We start from the raw sequence: 20,479 nt of genomic DNA on the forward strand, positions 1-20,479 counted from the left end.
AATATTTTCCCCTCAACGGAGAGATCAAAACCTACATTTTCTGTGCTCTGCATGCTTCAATGCATTTGCATGCTGAAAGTGTAGCCGGTGAGCCACAAGGGGAGTTTACAGCAATGATTTAAAGCTGTATGGGTCTTTGGGGGGAGGAGATAATAACTGGTTAGCGTTGGAGATCATATTGGTTCATGGCTGAGTTAAATGCAGCATAGCAGTCAGATGAAAAATGTACCTTCAGGGCAGAAAAGTGAAACAGACATGGTCAAAGTAGATACTGAATGTGGAGCCTCTCACACCTCAACACAGACTATCAGATCATTCTAGCACACTGTCCACTGATCCCTTTACTTGGAAGTCTCTGTGTTAAAATTGTTTTACACAGTAATATTTTAAGTGGCATTTATCGAGGTGCTTTTAACAAGGTAAAACATTCCTGACCTTGTTCACAATCACAGAGAACAGAAACAAAATCTCTTTGTTGAATGACTGCGATGTCCATTTACAGTAACCACCACCGAGATGCACTTTAGCAGGTATTCCAATGCACGGCTTGCATCTGAATCATTCACTTATTGGTGGTTCTTACAGAGAGACAGATAGTGCCAACAGGCAGCGTCTCAGTGGAGTGGTCTTTAAATCAAGTTTGACTGAACACTGTACATTTCATCACTTCCCGCCCACAACGAGGCGCCTGACATTTGGTTTTTTTCGGTTGCCGAGATTATGTGTAGAAGAAGTCAAGGCCAGATAAAGGCTGGAGGCTGTGCAAGCCTGCGTGTGGCCACCCACACAGCAGAATAATCCTGCCGCTCAGACACATGGGACCTGGAGCTGCCTTTTTAACACATTTATAAGAGCAACTTGAGAAGGATATCGGCATCAGGCAAAACACGGAGATATTCATGGAATGTTCTGGGCAAACAATTCAGTTTGGACGGGGCAGAAAATTCAGCAAACAGTTCTGTCGAAAATATTAATTGCACAACGCTATAACAAAACTCGGATTTTACAGGAAGGCTAAACAAGCAGTGTAACTAATTATTGTTATTGTCCTTGCATTTGATGTACTGCCTTTCACAACAAGGGGACGTCTCAAAGCGCTTCGCAGGACTGTATTTTCTAGGCGGATGCAAACTGAAAGGAACGGTCTTAATTTGGCTTTGAAAATAAATGGGAAAGTTGTCTCACTGGACATTCACTGCCTTATTAATAACACATCAGATCCAGTTATTCATTAAAGAAAAATGGGAAGCCCTTTGGTTTAAGTAGTTTATGATGAAGTTCATACCGACTGGGCAGATGCTGTACAATCTGATGTGATATGAGGTTTTAATAATTGATAGCATTTTCACCCTGGCAGCTAAAGAAACATTTTTTTTTGCATTCATTTAAAATAGGGTAGTGTCAGCCTTTAAAACCAAGATATTACTGAATGAAGTAATTTTGGTGAGACAACTCTACCATATTTGAACATAATGGGAACTAAGGCAGGCAACAACAACAACAAAATTACAAGAAGGACAGGTTAGACATCTGAACAAGTCATTTGAACTCCACTGTGACCATCTCACCACATCCACTTAATCCACTGTATCTTTGCTGTGTGTTCAATTTTTTTTCCAAATTTTAAAATCGGCCAAAGTTGTGGGAATGAGAGATACTTTAGTGCTTTGCTTCGTACAAAGTTGCCCCCACCCCCACTCCCTTTCCTGTGCCATACTGAATAATGCTGAATGACTACTCCTTATAAGGGATGGACAATATAACTGAGAATGGTGGTGTCCTGTAGCTCAAGTGGTTAGAGCACTCGCCTCGCAAGCAAGTTCGATTCCTGCAGGGAGAAATGTTGGGCAAGTTTCCTTACTCCACACTCCTCTGTTTATCTAGCAATAAGTAGGCAGCCGGTTGTTAGTCGATTGGCGGATCGCCTTTCCAGTGGTAATAAATCCTTACAAAGAAATTGGTCACTCAATGCACTATTGTTTGAGGGACACTGCTTTGCGCAATTAGCTGCCGCATTTCGGCCAGAAAATATACAGTCAATTTATTTTACAGTATATTCTGTGAAGTTCTTTGAGACATTTCAAAGACAGATAAGGTGCTATATCAAGTGCAAGGATTATTATTATCAATAGGAAACATTAAATAGTGTGCGACTTGTAAAGAGTTTATCTTTTCAATACCTCTTGTGGGGCATTCTAGCTCTCCTCTTAGCATTTGTCTTTCTCAACAGTCCTTTTGTGTTTCTCCACTTGATTTTTGTTTGCTGATTTCCCTTTCTCTCTCCTTGCACCTTCCACATTGATCTGTTTATGTCTGAAATATTTGCTCCTGGTTAGGCTGCAGTGCTGATGGTGCAAGCGTTCTGAGACGCTACCCTGCGTGAGGGGCGCTATATAAATGCAAGTTATTGTTGTTGTTGTTGGTCCTGGATTGCTGGATAGAAAGGCGTGACAGTGGGGCTGTGAACAGGTATCAGAGTTAGCGGAGTGGTAGAGACTCAGTACACAGGATCTGAAGAGAGAGCAGCAAGGAGGCCTGGACCTTAAGGGTGGGGGAGGAAAATATTAGCATGAGCATGATTTCGGCCAAAGGTATTTTAGGACAGAATGGGCTTTAATTGGTTTTATGTATAGAATGACAACAGTCTTATTTGAAGTTGATTTTGTGTCAAATAGTTCAAACAGTCGACTAATTCAGTCCATATTTTTATTTCACCAAATATTCTTTTGACGCTTTCCTTGTCGTTCACATTGGTGAATGTCTATATATGAGCAAACATTGGTGTGTGCCTGTCCCAGGTGGTAGCACTCAAGCTGTTTCGTCATGAATATTGTGGGTTCAGAGCTCTACACCGGAACTTTGAGCCCACAGTTCAGACTGACACTCCAAAGCAGCGCTGGGGAAGTGCTGCGTTGTCGGAGGAGCCGTTCTTCAAAGGAGACGTTTCAATCTGCCTGCTTGTTCAGGTGGACATTAAAGATCTCGTGCCACAAGTTCAATGAGAAGGGGGTTTCTCCTGGTGTTCTAGGCAACAATCCTTAAATAGAATTGTCCATTCACTTCATTGCTGTTTGTGGCACTTCTTTATGTGCAAATTGGCTGCCGTGTTTGACTTCAAAATACACAGCCACTACGTAGGAACAGGAGTAGGCCATTCAGCTCCTCGAGCCATTCTACTAGATCATGACTGATCTGTACCTCAGCACCAAATATCCGTTTTGCTCCATATCCCTTGATATGGATTTGGGACGTCCTCCCGACGTGAAAAGCGCTATATCAAATGCAAGGATTATTATTATTATTATTATTACCCTGACCGAACAAATATCTATCTACCTCAGTCTTGAAAATTTGATTGGATCCAGTATCCACAGCCTTTTGGGGGAGAGAGTTCCAGATTTCTTCTACCCTATGCGTGAAAAAATGCTTCCTGATATCATTTTACAGTGAAATCCAGTGAAGTGTTTTGAGACATTTTGACAACGTGATAAGGTGTAAAATCAAATGTGGGGGAGGATGTTGTTGTTATATGGGATCTGGAAAGGTTCTGGTGGAACTGGAAAACTTCTAATTGTTGCCAATTACTGTAATTTTTGCAGACTTGACAAAGGAGGTTCATTAGATGAAAAGCTGAATTATCGGTGAAGTCACAGGGTTCAGAAATGGCCAGAAAAATCCTTGGTTTACCGTCTCTCCTGTGCTATCAGTCATTAGCTCCAATTAGAATGTGAAAAACATGATGCACTGATAATGGCCCATTAACAACATGATGGTGGCAGTTTTTAAGGGAATGGGGACAGAGCCAGAGGAGAGGGACAGGTTGACGATGTCGGTGATATGTGGGGCAAGAAAGTGGAGCTGGGAGATAAGGAGTGGAGTGGGGATGGGGTCAAGGGAGCAGGTGGTTGGTTTCAGGGATAGGATGAGTTTGGTGACAGAGGGTGGGGAAACGGGTACGAAAGTGAGCAGGGGAGGATGGGTAGCAGTCGGAGTGTGGGAGTGAGGGGGTGTGGGGGGTTGATGGATGTTGGAGGGGAAGAGACCGCGGAGCGAATTCCCTTGATCTTGGATTCAAGGAAATCCAGCATCTCCTCGCAGTGAAGGTTGGAGGAGATGACCTGCGCGGGGTGGCGGGGGGGACGGAGGAGTCGGGTTGTGGTGGAAAACAGTAGCCTGGGGTTGTTCTTCCCCTCCAGGATTATCATGGAGTAGAAGGACGACTTGGCCGAGGCTAGAGTGGAGCCGTAAATTTTGAGGAGGTCCAGCCAGATTTGTCGGTGGACCATTAGGCTAGATTTGACACAGGTGCGTTCAGCAGCCCGCACCTGGCTTTTCAGTGAGCGGATTAAATGTACCTAAAAAAAGGAATATAGCTCCTGAAAGAGACAACTCCTAAGCAGTCACCACGACAACAACAACTTGCATTTATATAGTGCCCCTCATGCGGGGTAGGGCTTCAAGAGCCCTTACTACACTTTCCGACGAAGCACTTTGAGATGTCCTCCCTACGTGAAAGGATCAGGTGCAAGGATTATCATTATTTTACTGCTGATGAGATGCACAATAGTAAAAGGCAATTAGACGTTTATGAGGAATCTTGTGGTAATTTTCTTCAATGTGACAGAATGAATGTTGGTCATCTATTCAACCCATACACTGCTCCTGGAGTTACTAAAGGCTTTTAAAACAAGAACTCACTTGAAAGTTTACTTTAAGCTCAGACCCTGAATTAGATCAAAGATTATTCATCATTAAGTACAGGTACGCACTGTTAGTCATTGCTGCTAAAAGCTGGAGTATTACTTTAATTGCTAAATGCAGAGTCTTGTCCAAAAATCTACTTAAACTGTTCTCTTCGTCTATCTCATATACAGTAGAACCCCATTATAAGGTGCCTTATTACAAATAGGGTTTACTAACAGTATGCTTGGGGTGTAGATCCTGATTGCATTTATTTATGCAAAAAGTGTTCCCAGTGGCTCAGCTGGTCGCACCTCTCGCCTCTGAGTCAGAAGGTTGAGTCACCAATGCAGTGCTGCGTGTGTCAGGGAGAAGAAAGTCTATCCCAGTGTCTTGGCCAAGAACCCCAAGATAAAATTAGTCATTCACTTAATGGCCATTCCTAAGATATCACCATGTGCAAAATTGGCTGCCAGGTTTGCCTACAAAAATACGGTCACTGGGTAAATACGTTCACTTTATTTTACACCACCTATTTTTCAATACCCAAAGCCTTTATGTGGGCAAAAAAAGTGTGACCACTTGAAAACTAGCCACATCCTAAGTTTAATCCTAGGGCTCTTAAAGGAAAGTAACTATGAGGAGAAGCACGGAAGCCATTATGGGTCTTGTACATTTTAAAAGAATGAGCGAGCAGCGAGTGGCATTTCACGAGAGTTTTTAGGATCAAAGACTTTATTCTGCGTACTATCAAATGGGAACAGAAAGACTCGGTGTTTTGGGAAATCAAAGCTACTGGTAATCTCTTACCTTTTGTCCTGAGTTGATACAGGAGAGGTTTAATTAAATTGGATTTGATGTTCATTATCGCAATTTACAATACTGCAAAGGTTTCAACGCTGTTCATTGTCAGGTGCTTAGCAACACTGGGTTAATAATGGAAGAAAAATAACTAGAGATAAAGTGAGAACCTGAGGAATAATGTATCTTCACAATTGCCAGATTTTACCCTTGAATCCCTTCCAGGATATTTTCAAAACAAACGCTTTGATGAGATCGAAGAGATAGCAATTGGCTGGAACCATGGCTCATTTTACATGACAAACCCACTGTAATGTCCATTTGAGCTGAATGATATCTGGCAGAGAAATCACTAAACGGAGATCTTTCAAGCACCATAAAAAAAAGTATCTAAATTATACCAGCATTTGTTTGCCTGTATAGTACTCAGCAGCAAGTGTGGATTGAAGACCTGAGATAACATATTTCCCATGAAATACACAGTCACTTCACTTTACCATATATCCTGTGAAGTGCTTTGAAATGTTTCAATGTTGTGATAAGGCTCTATATCAAATGCAAGGATTATTATTATTATTAAAATATCTTTCTAGTGTTGAAACAGTGTTGAAACCTGTGCTGTTTTTTAAATTGCGATCATGAACATTTAATCCAATTTAATTAAACCTCTCCTGTATAAACTCAGGAAATTTATTTTTATACAGAAAGTCATCAACAGCTGGAACCATTAGCAGGAAAAATGGTTAAGGCCAGAACGTTAGACTTAAAAAGAAGCAACTTGAATCTCTAATGGGTAGATAGGCTTCTGGGGTGAAACGTACCCACCCCACGCCCCATCAAGGCCTCAGCCTTTGCACAATGGTTAAGTTCAATAGCCTCCAGATGGAGAAACATAATGGTTCCAGCCAATTGCTATCATGGCATCAAGACATCTCGAAACGCTTCACAAAATTTTGCTGGGAAGTGTAGTGACTGCGTATTTGTAGGCAGCTAGTTTGTACACAGGATTGTCCCACAAACAGCCGTGAAGTGAATGACCAATTTTATCTAGGTGATTGTTGGATAGGAGACTTCCTTCTCTCTTCGAATTGGGCCATGGAATCTTTAATGTGCACCTGAACAGAGAGACAGGCAACCAGTTTAACATCTCATTTAAAGGATGGCAACTCCAAAAATGCACTGCAGTGAAGTGTCAACCTACAGCAACAAAAACAAGTTGCATTTATATAGCGCCTTCAGGTGAATAGCATCTCCGGAAAGCTTAACAGTGATTTGGTTTGATGCCGGGCTGGAAAGAGAGGGTAGATAACCGAAGGCACGATTGAAGGGGAAAAGTGTTCCGGCATGATTTGAAGACTGGCAAAGATGGAGCAAGATGGAAGGATTGAGTCAGAGAGTTCCAGAGATTCAGGGCACGGTGGCTGAAAGCACGGCCGGCAACGGTGGAGCAGTGGGGATGAGGTATGTACAGAAGACCCGAGCCAGTTGAGTGAAGGTGGTGGATAGTGGATAGTGTGAGAAGATCAGAGAGGTAGGGAGGTGCCAGGGCATGAAATAATTTGACAGTGAGAGTGAGGATCTTGAAATTCATCCGTTCTGCAACAAAGAGGTGGTGGAATCTGGCAAGAACTGAGGTGGTGGGGGTGCGGAGTCTGGCATGAGTGAGTAAATGAGCGGCAGGGTTTTGATTAATTTGAACCTTGCCAGCCCGGCCTAGATGGTGAGCTCAAAGTCCTGATGTGGGGCTTGAATCCACAGCCTTCTGATTTAGAGGCGAAAATGCTATGAACTGAGGCAGACTGACACTGATTCAGCTCAATACATGACCACAGGATTCTGAGACCGAGAAACCATCACTAATGTGAAGCTCTCAGAAGAGCTTTCTTTTCTGTGGAGTCTTCATTTCAAGGTGAATGACACATAGACATGAACACTTGCCAGAGTATTCCTTTACTTGGACAAAGAACAGCCACTAATGGGAATGAAAGATTCGCAAACCTCTTATTAATGTGTGAGCCCGCTAGACCATCTGCCTATCAGCCCTGAGAGCTCACAATCCCATGGCAAAATAAAACAGATTAATCTCTGCAGAAAAATACTAGTGATGTCTACTCGTCTCCTGTTCGCAGGTTCGCAACAATTGTCTTTCCATCAAATGCTGACACTCATTGCCTGGGGATCACACAAGACAGTCATCAAGTGGCCATAAACTGTTAGCTGCCATCAGTTCATTCCAGTGCTTTGATGGGCTTTCCAAACTGAGGCCAATTTCATTTTCAAATGTCAGACACACCGAACACTTTATGACAGTAAAACGCCACTGAGTAAGAGGAAAGACAGGCCGAGCACATAGTTGTATGTAGGATGACTAAAGAGAGGTTTGGATGAAGAAGTCCCTTTGGCCCATTTAATCTCATCCTTTCATCCTACCAGCCATCCATTACAGCATCAAGCTGCTTCTTAAGTGGGTTCCAGTGTCCTGGCCAAAGCTGCCCTTCCTGCTAAAACGTTTCAACTGTTATATAAAGAAATGCTTCATGGTGTCTACTCTAAAATTGCCCTTCACAACATTGAACATGTTGGATATCTTAGTATATGAGATCTTACATACCTCAATAACCTCTGAAATTTCTCTTTAAGCTCTAATTGGGGTAAAAAAACACCTGGGTTTGGATTTACTATTTATTTACAACAACGGCAACTTGCATTTATATAGCACCCTTCACTGCTGGACAGCATCTCGGAGCGCTTTACTTATTCTTGTAGCAATTCAGAGCATCCAGAATTGAAATTATTATTTTTTTGAAGGAATTATTACCTCTGGAAAGTGAATTTGGCAAATTGTTAAATTCAGTTTTAACTTTGGAGTCATTTTTCTGTGGTTCTTAAAATGATATTACAGAAAAGTGGCTTCAAAGTTAAGGCTATGTTTCAGAATTTGCCAATTGTGTATCCTCTAAATGCTATGTTCATAAAGTAAATCTAGACCCAGGAGCAATGCTAGCCCTCCATAGTGGTTCCTAATAACTCATCCCTCTAAACAATGGAGATCAGCTTAGTTGCTCTCTGCTGCGGTGTCTCTTGTGCCTAGGCCGACCTCTTATGTGGAGTCCTGTAGCTCAGGGGTTAGAGCACTCACCTCACAAGCAAAAGACCTGGGTTCAATTCATAGAATCATAGAATTATACAGCACAGAAGGAGGCCATTCAGCTCATCATGTCTATGTCGGCTCTTTGAAAAGAGCTATCCAATTCAATCCCACTTTCCCGCTTTCTCCCCATAGCACTGCAAATGTATCCTCCCCAGATAATTATCTACCCTCTTAAAAACTGTTATCAAATCAGCTTCCACCATCCTTTCAGGCAATGCATTCCAGATCTGAACAACTCGCGCTGTGTAAAAAAATTCTCCTTACCTCCCCTCTGTTTCTTTTAACAACTATTTTAAATCGGTGTCCTCGGATTACCGACCCATCCGCCAGTGGAAATGGTTTCTCCTTGTTCACTATTGAATCCCCTCATAATTTTTAAAACTTCTATTAAGTCTCCTCTTAAACTTCTCTGCTCCAAGGAAAATAATCCTAGCTTCTCCTGATAACTGAAGTCCCTCATTCCTGGTACCATCCTGGTAAATCTCCTTTGCACCCTCTCCAATGCTTTGACATCCTTCCTAAAGTGTGGTGCCCAGAACTGAACACATTACTCCAGCTGAGGCCTAACCTGTGTTTCATAAAGCTTTATCATAACTTCCCGATTTTTATATTTTATGTCTCCATTCATAAAGCCTAGTATCCTGTATGCTTTTTTAACAGCTTTATCTACCTGCACTGCCACCTTCAAAGATTTACTTATATGAACCCCCAGGTCTCTCTGTTCCTTCACCCACTTTAAGATTGTACCACCAGCTTATATTGCCTCTCCTCATTCTTCCTCACAAAATGCACTTCGCAATTCTCCACATTAAACTTCATCTGCCATGTGTCTGCCCATTTTACCAGTCTGTCTACGTCTGTTTGCAGTCTGCTATTATCCTCCTCACTGTTTACTACTTTTCCTATCTTAGTATCTTGATAATAATAATAATCTGCAAATTTGGAAAGTGTATTCCTATACTCAAGTCCAGATCATTTATATAGATCAAAAACAGCAGTGGTCCCAATACTGATCCCTGGGGGACACCACTGTACACTTCCCTCCAGTCTGAAAAACAACCGTTCACTACCACTCTCTGCTTTCTGTCTCCCAGCCAGTTCTGTATCCATGCTGCCACTGTCCCTTTAATACAATGGACTTCTATTTTGCTTACAAGTCTCTTATGTGGCACTTTATCAAATGCCTTTTGAAAATCCATATAAACTGCATCAACTGCACTGCCTTCATCCACCCTTTCCGTTACTTCATCAAAAAACTCTTATTAGGTTTGTTAGATATGATTTAACAAATCCGTGTTGGCTGTCCTTTATTAACCCGTATTTTTCTAAGTGAAAATTTATTTTGTCCCAGATTATAGTCTCTAGAAGTTTCCCCACAACTGACGTTAGGCTGACTGACCTGTAATTCCCGGGTTTATCCTTCCGCTCCTTTTTGTACAGGGGAGTTAACATTTGTAACCCTCCAGTTCTCTGGTAGTACCCCAGTGTCCAAGGAGAATTGAAAGATTGTGGCCAGAGCTTTGTTACTTCCACGCTTACTTCCTTCAGTAACCTAGGATGCATCCCAACCAGACCAGGTGACTTATCTACCTTGAGCACCAACAACCTTTTTAGTACCTCCTCTCGGTTTATTCTTATCTTATCCAATTTCTCTACCCTCTCCTCTAATACTGTGGCATTGGCTGCATCCCCTTCTTTTGTGAAGACAGATGCAAAGTACTCATTTGGTAGTGAAGTTCCTGGCAGGGCAAAATGTTGGGCAAGTTTCCTTACTCCATATGCCTCTGTTTACCTAGAAGTAAGTAGGAACCCAGTTCCTTCAAAATGTTTTAAAATAAAATAATAAATTGTTCACTTCAGTCCATGACTGTTTGTGGGACACTGCTGTGTGTAATTGGCTGCCACGTTTTGCCCACAAAATATACAGTCAAATCACTACAGTATATTCTGAGAAGCGCTTTCAGACATCTTGAAGATGTGATAAAGCGCTATATCAAATGCAAGTATTATTATTATTGTTATTTTGCGGAAACCTCTCTGTAGCACACCAAGTTCAGCCTAACTGGACCACTATGAACCTGAGTAAATGAGTCTTTGGAACCCTCCAGACGTATGAATTTTGTTACATTGACCAACTGAATATAAAAAGTTATGGGAAAATAACAGGGAGTTTGTATTAACAACAAATTACATTTATGTAGCGCCTTTCACATCCTGAGACCCTGGACAGTCGAGGGTTTGCATATTAACAGCGCCCACAGGATTAACGGGATGAATGGTTTCATTCTGTGCTGCAATAATTATGATCCTGTGATATGCAAGCAACTGGCTTAAAGTCAAGTTGACACAAACAATAGCATTCTGAAAAAATGCTCATTTGGAACAATGGAGGCTTTTTAGCAGAGAATGCCCAAGATTGACTTAGAAACGAGAGGGAACGAGATGTACAAATCCTTAATTACCTTGGCAGAATTTACATTCTCTTGAAAAATGTGGAGAAAGATGTCACAGAAGATTGCAACTTGCAGAACTTAACTATAAAAATACTTCATTTGCCACTATTTTTTTTAAAAAAAGTTACGCTTCATCATAGTATTAATGGTGGCTCTAATGTTCATCTGAAAATTAAACGTGCGGTTTGTAGTCAGGAGAAGGCCTTGTCTATTTATGATGGTCCAATGCAACCAGTCTGGAGAAGCACTGAGTTTGAAATGTTCACATATTTATTTTCTCAATATCCATGATTATATTCAGGAAAGAAATAAGACAAAATGGGCCATATTGGCTTGTTAGCAGTATATACACGAGCAGACCAGTCGCCAAGGGATCACTCGGGGATCTTTCCCATTCAGCTGCTGTTAATCCTGCAAACCAAAGCTCTAACCAGTAGGGTGGTCTTAGCTGGAGAAGTAGTAGGAAGCCTGCAAGCTTTTTCAAGACAAGCTGTACAATTTCAGCTGGTTAAACTCCAGCAATACTTCATTGCACATTTTGAGATCCCCAAGGCCCTTATCCCAGAATGTTTAGGTGTCGGTTGGCAAAATCCAAAGCTTGGGGAACGCAAGAGTGTGCGTTAGGGCACTGCTGGAATTTAAGCAGCTAAAACTATGAAACTTATCATTGTGAATACTGACAAGTTTCTCGCAGTTTGTTCAGCTATGATCACCTTACCTGAAAGGGCGTTGGCTTGCAGGGTTAACAGTGGCAGAATCCCATCCCCAAGTGACTTATCTTCATCTCCAACATCTGCCATTGAACCAGGCTGATGGGAATATCAAGTGGCCTGGAGTACTGTGGACCTGCCAGGCTCTAATACTGGACAAGTGACTGCCACAAACGAATGACTCGATTCCAATCTTATGCCATCACCATCATATGATTATTTGGTAGATTCTACTAAATAGAACAATCTGTAAAAAAATCTTTTGAAGTATTTTAACCCAGGCATGGAAAGCTTTTGGATTTGAGGATGGATGCCATTGCTTGACATTCCCTGATGGTGCCAATAGGAGGTCAAGTCCAGCTCCAAATTAAATCACTGTGGAACTCAGATCTAAATGGTTTCTGTAAGGATGAATCTGCTACAACATCTGTCTTTGGCATTGCACTTTCTGTCCATTCCTGAGACCAATGAAGTCTTTCCATTCTGAACTCAGAAAGACACGAACAATCTACACACGGAAATTTAGCTAAAAATCATGAGACACTAAAAATCTTAACTTGAAACTTTTTTAAAAAATTGCCTGGAGTTCAACGCAATGAAACAACTGCAATGCCACTTATTGATGGCAGAGGATGCAACAGCAGATTTAAACCCCACGAGAAAGTAACAGGAAGGAACAACAAAATGGGACACAATTTTTATAGACAGAACAGAGTATTTTGCCAATATTCTGTGGTCTGAATACTTGCTCAGCCTAACTCGCACTCCTGAAGATACATATATATATATATCAAAGGAATTATGCTGGGTTATGATTTATTACAAACATTGACCATAAAACAAATTTCCCCGCATGGAATTTATCACAAATATCAGCCACTCAATCAATATGCCCCTGGCTTTGGCATCCTGTACGCCACACAGTTAAACTCAAAACACTTACGAGATGTTGAAAGGGAGGTGCTGTGGGGGATGAATTGTTCCGGCAAGCTAGCATACTATTGAAAATCTATAAAAATACACATTTTATTTGCTCGAATACCACATACTGGCAGCTCACCTACAAGACTTCAGGTTCTTCTTATTCCACTGCAGAACCTGGCACTGAAAGACTCTTGGGATCAGAGTTTGAAGCTGTTTGGGTGAAAAGTGAGGGGTCTCCAAACACATCAAGTAGGCCAAAAGGGCCTTCTTCACCCCAATGAATTCTGTGATCATTCTTGGGTGGAAATTCAACTCGGGTTTAGACATTCTCGTTTGTTAGCATTCCAGAGCTTCCAAATTTTCACAAATTCTTAAATGCGGTCTCAAATAAACAAATAATAATAACTTGCTCACTCAATCCACGACTGTTTGTGGGCACATTGCCGTGCGCGATTGACTGCTGCATTCCGTCCACAAAAAAAACAGTCAATTCACTTTCCGGTATACTGTGTGAAGCGCTTTAAGGCGTCTCGGCGATGTGATAAGGTACTATAACAAATTCCAGCATAATTATTATTTATATTATTAATTTTGTAACTGGCTTTGTATTTTAAGAAGTTCGGGAAGTCGGGCTTCAAAGCTAAGACTGAATTCAGCAATTTGGCAGTTTCTGAAATGGTGATAAACATGAGTAAACCCAGGTGGAATTTCTCTCCCATCCATTCTTCAATTATTACCAGAGATAATCAAGGAATGTTGCAGAAAACCTAGTTTAAAAAACGTGTTCTTACAGCATGTTCTTAATGACAAGTTGCTGTGAGGATGGATTGTTCTGCCAAGCTAACATACTATTGAAAAATCTATAAAAATACACATTAAACTTGCTTGAATATCATATACTGGCAGATCACTTGAAATACTTCAGGTTCTTTTTATTCCATTGCAGGACTCTGTGAAGCACTTTGAGATGGCTCAAAGACGTGATAAGGCGCTATATCGAATGCAGGGATTATTATTAATAACAAAAGAGAATGCCTCACATTTCACATGGATTTTGGCCATATTGCCATTATATTGTTTCAAATTTAGTGAGGGGACAGATTTGTTTTCATTTCTAGACAGTGGAATGCATTTTTGACTTAACTTCAACTGGTTGAGGAAGAAATTATTCTCGCTATGTCGGGGAGATTGGGAGAAATGTTCACATAGTCGTTAATAATAGTTTCCAGCTAATGCAGTGTTCTTAATTATCGATGGGGAATGTGTGCAGGATTACAATATGTTTTACCTGATTGTCCTTATCGGCTAAGCAAAGATATTCGTCACTACTGTATGAAATTATGACTTAGCTATTATAGATAGTAGCAATATTGCTCATGATGATTCCAAATTGAAAGCCCCCAATAAAACGCTGCACTAAACAACTTTCCTGTGAAAGCTCACAATGCTTTTCTCGAAGCCCGATTGGATGGATTAACAAAGGTTTAATCAAACAAATACACCTCAGATCAAAGATTATCAATGCACACCCTTTAAAAGGACCTTCAGCAAGAAACTAATACCACGCATTCTGCTCTCGTGCCCTTACCTGGTGCTGTGGGGATCTGCCCCCAGTCCTTCCTATTTGTCCTCAGCACAGGTCCGTTCTTCTCTCGATACGTTCCAAATCCCTCAAAGTGCCTCTTTCTGCCCCCACTTAATTCACTTTCCCTCTTCTCAGCTGAGCTGCTCACAGTGTGCAGGTCCCCATACAGGTCCACTGAAGCCTCCCGTCTAGTCCGGGCATCGGGACTCGTGTACTTTCTTACACAGGCATCGATTGACTCACTGATGGAATCACTTCTTTCCATGGCCCTTGTCCATTGTGGGAAATCAGAGAAGGTTAATTTCGACGACATGTCTACGTCAAAGATGTTCTTTGCGGCCTTTTGTCCACTGTGCATTGGTTCGATGTGCTGGTGTCTCAGCTTCTCCTTGTGTTTACCTTTGTCGGCCACCAGGGAAAGGTCTTTGTCACAACTGTCGAGTTTCTGATGTACTAAAGCTTTAGCAAAATTGGACTTGCACCCAAACAGCTCCCCTAGATCATCCCTCGAGCCAATGAGCCGTTCGTCCCGGTGTTTGTGCTTGTGCTTATGTTTTCGCTTGTGAATTCGGCTGCTGGATATTCCAGTGCCACCACCTCTTTGCGATGTCAACGAAGGCTGCATGGTATTTAAATCCACTCCAATTGAAGGCTGCAAGTGCATGGCGTGTTTTGCCTTGTGCTTGGCAGTGGTTGGCATTTTTAGGTGGGAGCTGGCATGGTACTGGGGCGGGGGCATTGTAGGCCTCATGAAGGGGGAAGACGACCCAAGTGTGTGTGATAGGTAAAAGGGAGCTGAATATTGCCCATAATACCCAAGGTTCATCATGCCTGTAATAGGCACTGATGTATAAGGCATGCCATAGGGTGCATAGTAACTCCCGCTGGGGAGTGGGTACCCAAAGCCCTGTAAGAAAGGCACCTTTGTCATAGTCTCTTGGGCTTTAGGAGGTCTACCACGCCTCTTCTTAGACTTGAGATCAGCCGTGCGGCGAAGGTAGTGTAATGGGTCATAGTGAATGTATGGCACGGGATAGTAGTGGTCAAAGTTGACCCGGAAAATACTGGGATACGGGTTGTCAGGATAAAACGAGTAGCTCCGGTGCGAGATGCGAAATATCTGAAACTTCGCGATTAGCTCTTCCAGGTCCGCTATGAACTGAAGGTCATCTCTGCTCTGCATCTGCAGGCTTTTTTTCTTTCGCCTGTGCTTCTGCTTCTTCATGTTCTCATGTATACGGAACTCGTCCACGACCAGATGTTTCTGCCGGTGCTTTCCCTTCACTCCGCCGTCCGTCGCCGCACCTTCGCTGGCGTCGAGTGCGCAGAAGTCGAAGGAGTATTTCCGGCGGGATTCGGACCCCTTTTCCGCCTGGTCGGAAGTGCTGTTGTTATCTGTTCCGATTCCGCTGTCGCTGGGGATGGTCTCTTCGCTGTGGGACTCACTGACGGGCGAGAGGGTGACCTCCTTTAACGACGCCACCTCGGACAAGTGAGATGGGGAGTTGGCCAGGAGCCTGGGTGGTGACAGCTTCCAGGTGCTGGTGTGCAGGCTTTTGGGGGGTTTGGTAGGAAGTGCACTGATGGGCTGAAGGTTTGGCATTGCCTTTGACTCGGATAGGTTGGTCTCACTGCTGATGGGGCTCAGGTTTCCACCTGACCCCATGACCTGGGAGGGCGACAGTTGAGCACTGCCTGGTGTCATTGCTGCGGCCAGCGGTGAGCCGAAAGGCACGGTTGGGTTTTCCGAATGGGCAGATATTGGCTTGGAGTACTTCTCGGCTCCCTTGCTTCCCTCTTGCTGTAGCTGGCCCATGCATTTGGGCTTGCGTCCTCTCTTCTTGCCAATATAAATAGTCCCCCTCTTGCTCACGTTGATCTGCTTCCCGAGCTTGGTCTCGAGGGCGGACGAGATTGCTGACACGGCACTGGAGGTCTGGACTTTCTTCTTCAGCACCGGGTTGTTGGAGTAGGACAGGATCTGGTTCAGGATGTTCTTCCGTGTCATGCTCTTCATTTTATTGATGGTTTTGATGGTCTTCTTGTCCAGCACGCCTATCTTTCCCTCCTTCTTGGAAAAGGTCACCTCGCTGGGTTCTGAGGTGACGGAGTCCATCTGCCCCAGCTGAAGAGGACTTTGCCGTTTCTTCTTTTTCTTGTTGGTACTGGGAGATTCTCGACACATGGGGCTGACCGGGCTGGTGGCAGCTCCCTCGTGAATGGTCTCCACAGTCAGGAGTGGCTGCTTCTTTGGTCTTCCCCGTTTCTTCTTCACAGGAGTGATAACCGTCAGGCTATCTGTGTTGGAATACAGAGGGCTAGCGGGGGTTATAGGAAAGGCCGAGGGAGGCTCCATCACCATGTTCACTGCCTGCATCATGCTCCTCTCCTCCAGGAGGCTGATGGTTTTACACTTGGCAGAAATCGTGCCCTTTTTTGCTGCTCGTTTTGGATGCTTCATTTCCTCACATCCCCTCCGGCTCTTGGTGGGATCTATAAACAAAGGAGAGGTCAGCAGTGCGGTGGGTTTCCGAACCCTGCTTCTGGCCTCTGACACGGCAGCTGAGTCCTGAGCTCTGCCTGCCTCTGGATTGACTTGACTGAGAACCTTCTGCACGTTTCTACTTTGCTTTGTGACCTTGCCGCTGGCCTGGCTCCTGCTGTTACTTACACCGTCTCCAGCGCTGGGGAAGTTGCTATTATCAGCCTTTTTTACAGCTGATTCAGCACTCATTGGTTCTGATTGCAGGCTTTTATCCAAAATTGCTTTAGACAGCCGTCCCTTTCGTGTTCTGGTGCCTGTTGACAAGGCAGTCTGTGGCTTTACTGGCATTCTGATCAATACGGTGCTGGAATCCTTGTCTTGACTGCCCACCGCGCTGACCCTGGACGGGGAGGATCTGGCCAGCGCCTCTGCATTTGTGACATGACTCGCAAGGGTATCTTTTTTACTCTTTCCGCTCCCGTGGCATTCCAGCTCCTGTACCTTTTGACTACTTTTGTCCCACTCTGCGTCCATGCTCTCCGTCGCCTGGTTTTTAGAGCATTTGTTGGTGTCTTTCCTACCGGGTTTCCCGGCCCCATTTCCGTGCGGGGAATGCTCTTTGCACTCCGAGTATCCTTTCTCTTGGTCCATTGGTGGAGTCTGCATTGTCTTGCCCTCGGGCCGACCGATGGACTGAGGCAGTAAGTTGCCTAGTCGGCCGCTACCAGTGATGGAGAGACCCCCGTGACTGCTGGTAAAAGGATTCCAAGTACAGCCGGCAGGGACAGGCCTGCTCAGCTGGGACTTTGCAAAGTCACAGAACTGATCCGAAACTGACTTTGCGCTGCTCGTGATCTCTCTACGGGCATCGACATCTGTTGCATTACTCTGAATGGCAGGGGAGACTCCAGCAGTCGCAGACCATTCAAGCTGGATCTGATTAACCCGATCTTGGTACTTTGGTTTCACACTGTCAGCGCTGAAGTCATGCTGCAACCTCGAGGGAAGCTCACTGAAACGTACTTCGGGTTGCTTGTGAGATCGTGCCTGACCCTGTCAAAAGATAAACAACCGTTTAGCAAACTTGACCTTTAGGTGAGGAATTATATAGAGCAGCGGATGCATGCTGCGAGCGAGCGCAATCAGAGAAAGAAGGTCAGACACCAGCGTGAACTGCAAAAGCAAAGCTTGAAGTGTTTAGAAAACCGGAGGACAGATTCTGAACTTGCCTTCACCCCTTGGTGCTGGTTTGTGTGCCCGATACATATGGGATTTGTTGCTTCCACCCCACCCTTCACTCTTCCACACTTCCCTGCTCAAATGAATGTCACCAGCAGCATTTGTTGTACATAGCACACATGCACATAACGTAGGAAGTGTTGAGAGCATTGCTTCTTGTATACAGGAGGCAGGAAGTGACAGCGGTGGTGACCCAAAGGCGCCAGAAGTAGTCTCAGAGATATTGGTTTCAGCCAAATGCATTATAATTGGATAACCCTGCAACTTGCAATCCAAATTGGTCCGCAAAACAGCACTCTTTTTCCCCAACTGAATCCCATAAAATGTACAAAAGGACAACATCATCTTTAGGAACTATCTCCAATCTGCTTTACTGCATCCCTGTCCTGGGAGCAGAATGTTCTTCGTGCCAGTGGTAGCTGCCAACACACGTCATCTTCCTAATGTAGGACAAATGGCTCGCAACACCATCACAACCAATTTTAGAGCTAAATACTCCAATTCACTCCGCAGTGCAGTGCACACCAGATCAGCCTGAACAAAACACAGCTGTGCTGCCTTTCAGCTGCAGATGTCTATACCAAAGTGAAGTATTGTTGATAAGAAGGCAAAAGCACGTTGTAGGCATAGTATTGATACTCGGTCACCTGATATCTCGAGTGCATTTGTACATAGTTGTCAGTGCAGAATTTACTACATGCAATCCCAGTGCCATTTGAACAGCAGCAAACTGGCACTACACTTCCCTTTGTTTTCTGTTATACACTGCGCAGCCCCGTTTTCACACTTCACTATAGCCGGAGGTTGCTTATAACAGGTTTCACCCTTGTTGATGACACTTCCTGCTTTGTGGAGGTGTGTGTGCGGAAAACAGGAAGTGGCAGTGTTAGCATTAGTACTGGAGAGCACTTTTTCACTGCATTTGTTCAGTGATTTTATTTTTGTTCAGCCAGGTGTCCAGCACAACACACACACACACAAATTGCCACACTTAAGAGTGCCCTAACCAAACTATGGAGAGATCCACATATGCATGCAAATTTCTGTTTGTTTGGAATGGCACAATCTGTCCCCTGAGGGACGCACCCTGGTTACTTAATTCTGGTAAATTGAGGAGCAGGTTGGCAACAGCCAAGGTTTGGGGACCCCTGAGCGTGTCATAGAAGTTTTCAGTGAAGTTTTGTGACCGTATTTTGTCAGTAAAAGTAGTAGCCAATTTGCGCACAGCAATGTTTCATTAAAACCATGAAATGACTGAAGAAATGTATTATACAATACAATTTACACTTATATAGCGTCTCACTTAGAGAAGTCATCTCATCATGATTGGCACTGCTGGCTGGGTACACCCGAGCTGGGGGTGGGAGCTGAGAAGGGGAAAGATGACCGAAAGCGTGGTCAAAGAGGTATGATTATTTATTTATTACTACTCTTGATGATTATTTATTTATTCTCCAACTATTTGGGAGATTTTTGACCAGGAACGCAGGAGAAGCTCCCTTCTCTTTTAAAATAGTGCCACAGGATCTTTAACGTTCATCTGAATCAAAGGATGGCCCCTCTGACAATGTAGAGCTCTCCCAGGACTGGATATAAAAGAGCGTTTCCTGCACAGACTGAATGTATAGCCCATGAACATCAGAGTTAAACAACACTGGGAGCTTAAATGCTTCTGGACTGTGTGTTCAGAAGTACTCAATACCAGGACCTACTAAGTGTTGTGGCTAACACAGCAGATCTGTTTTGCCACATGCCTATTACGGGATTTTGCACAAGTGTTCTTTCCATTCCATGTTTGTAAACAATGGGATTCCCCCTTACAAACATGTAAGAGAAAGATTGATCGGCAGATAGCAGATCCTTCAAACAGCGAATTCCCTTCCTGTCGACAACATTTATGCCCTTGGAGAACATATTCTGAAAGATAGGTGCTCCAGTGTCACCTGCCAGCGAGCGTGCTGAGCATCAGCCTCTCTGGTGTCTGACCCTCTCATTAACAATATAAGCAGTCAGCGCTGGCTTGACCGCTGCTGTTCTATAACGAGGAATGAGCTGTGCGAGAACTTGCAATCTGACTGTAAAATGCAGCTTGACTATTTGATCCTCGAGGAATCACTGCAATTAACCAACTGTCTATCTGTGATTCCTGTCCAACTCCCCAAAGATATTTATTTATTGTACCTAGCGAATCGAGCTCTGAGCAGTTATTTCTCAAGCGAAATGCTTTATTAAGAGGCCTTATGAAGTGCGATAAGCAGCTGGTTAGCATGCCTTTAGTTGCTACCTGCTGTGATTTTTCAAACATCTGAACCATTGTTCAATTCATTTACATAGACTAATAAATTCAGAATTTAAAAAACATACACCGCAGATTGTTCGACTGGGTTAATTACAACACGTTCTCTGTGTGCAGCCAAATTGAAAGCAGTCAAATGCTCAAAGCCATCATCA

The 20,479-nt window shown here is 43.5% G+C and overlaps 1 protein-coding gene across 2 annotated transcripts in view; it reads right to left on the reverse strand.

Moving 5' to 3' along the window:
• Positions 1 to 20,479, reverse strand: part of setbp1 (SET binding protein 1) — a 177,242-nt gene that overhangs the window by 26,424 nt on the left and 130,339 nt on the right. For both annotated transcript variants that reach the window (XM_042335500.1, XM_042335501.1), the window contains one exon: positions 14,308 to 17,842. In XM_042335500.1, the coding sequence (XP_042191434.1) occupies positions 14,308 to 17,842 (3,535 nt within the window). The remainder of the gene's footprint in view (positions 1 to 14,307; positions 17,843 to 20,479) is intronic.

The sequence above is a fragment of the Callorhinchus milii genome, unplaced genomic scaffold, assembly GCF_018977255.1.
Source record: "Callorhinchus milii isolate IMCB2004 unplaced genomic scaffold, IMCB_Cmil_1.0 Scaffold1, whole genome shotgun sequence".
Classification (NCBI taxonomy): Eukaryota; Metazoa; Chordata; class Chondrichthyes; order Chimaeriformes; family Callorhinchidae; genus Callorhinchus; species Callorhinchus milii.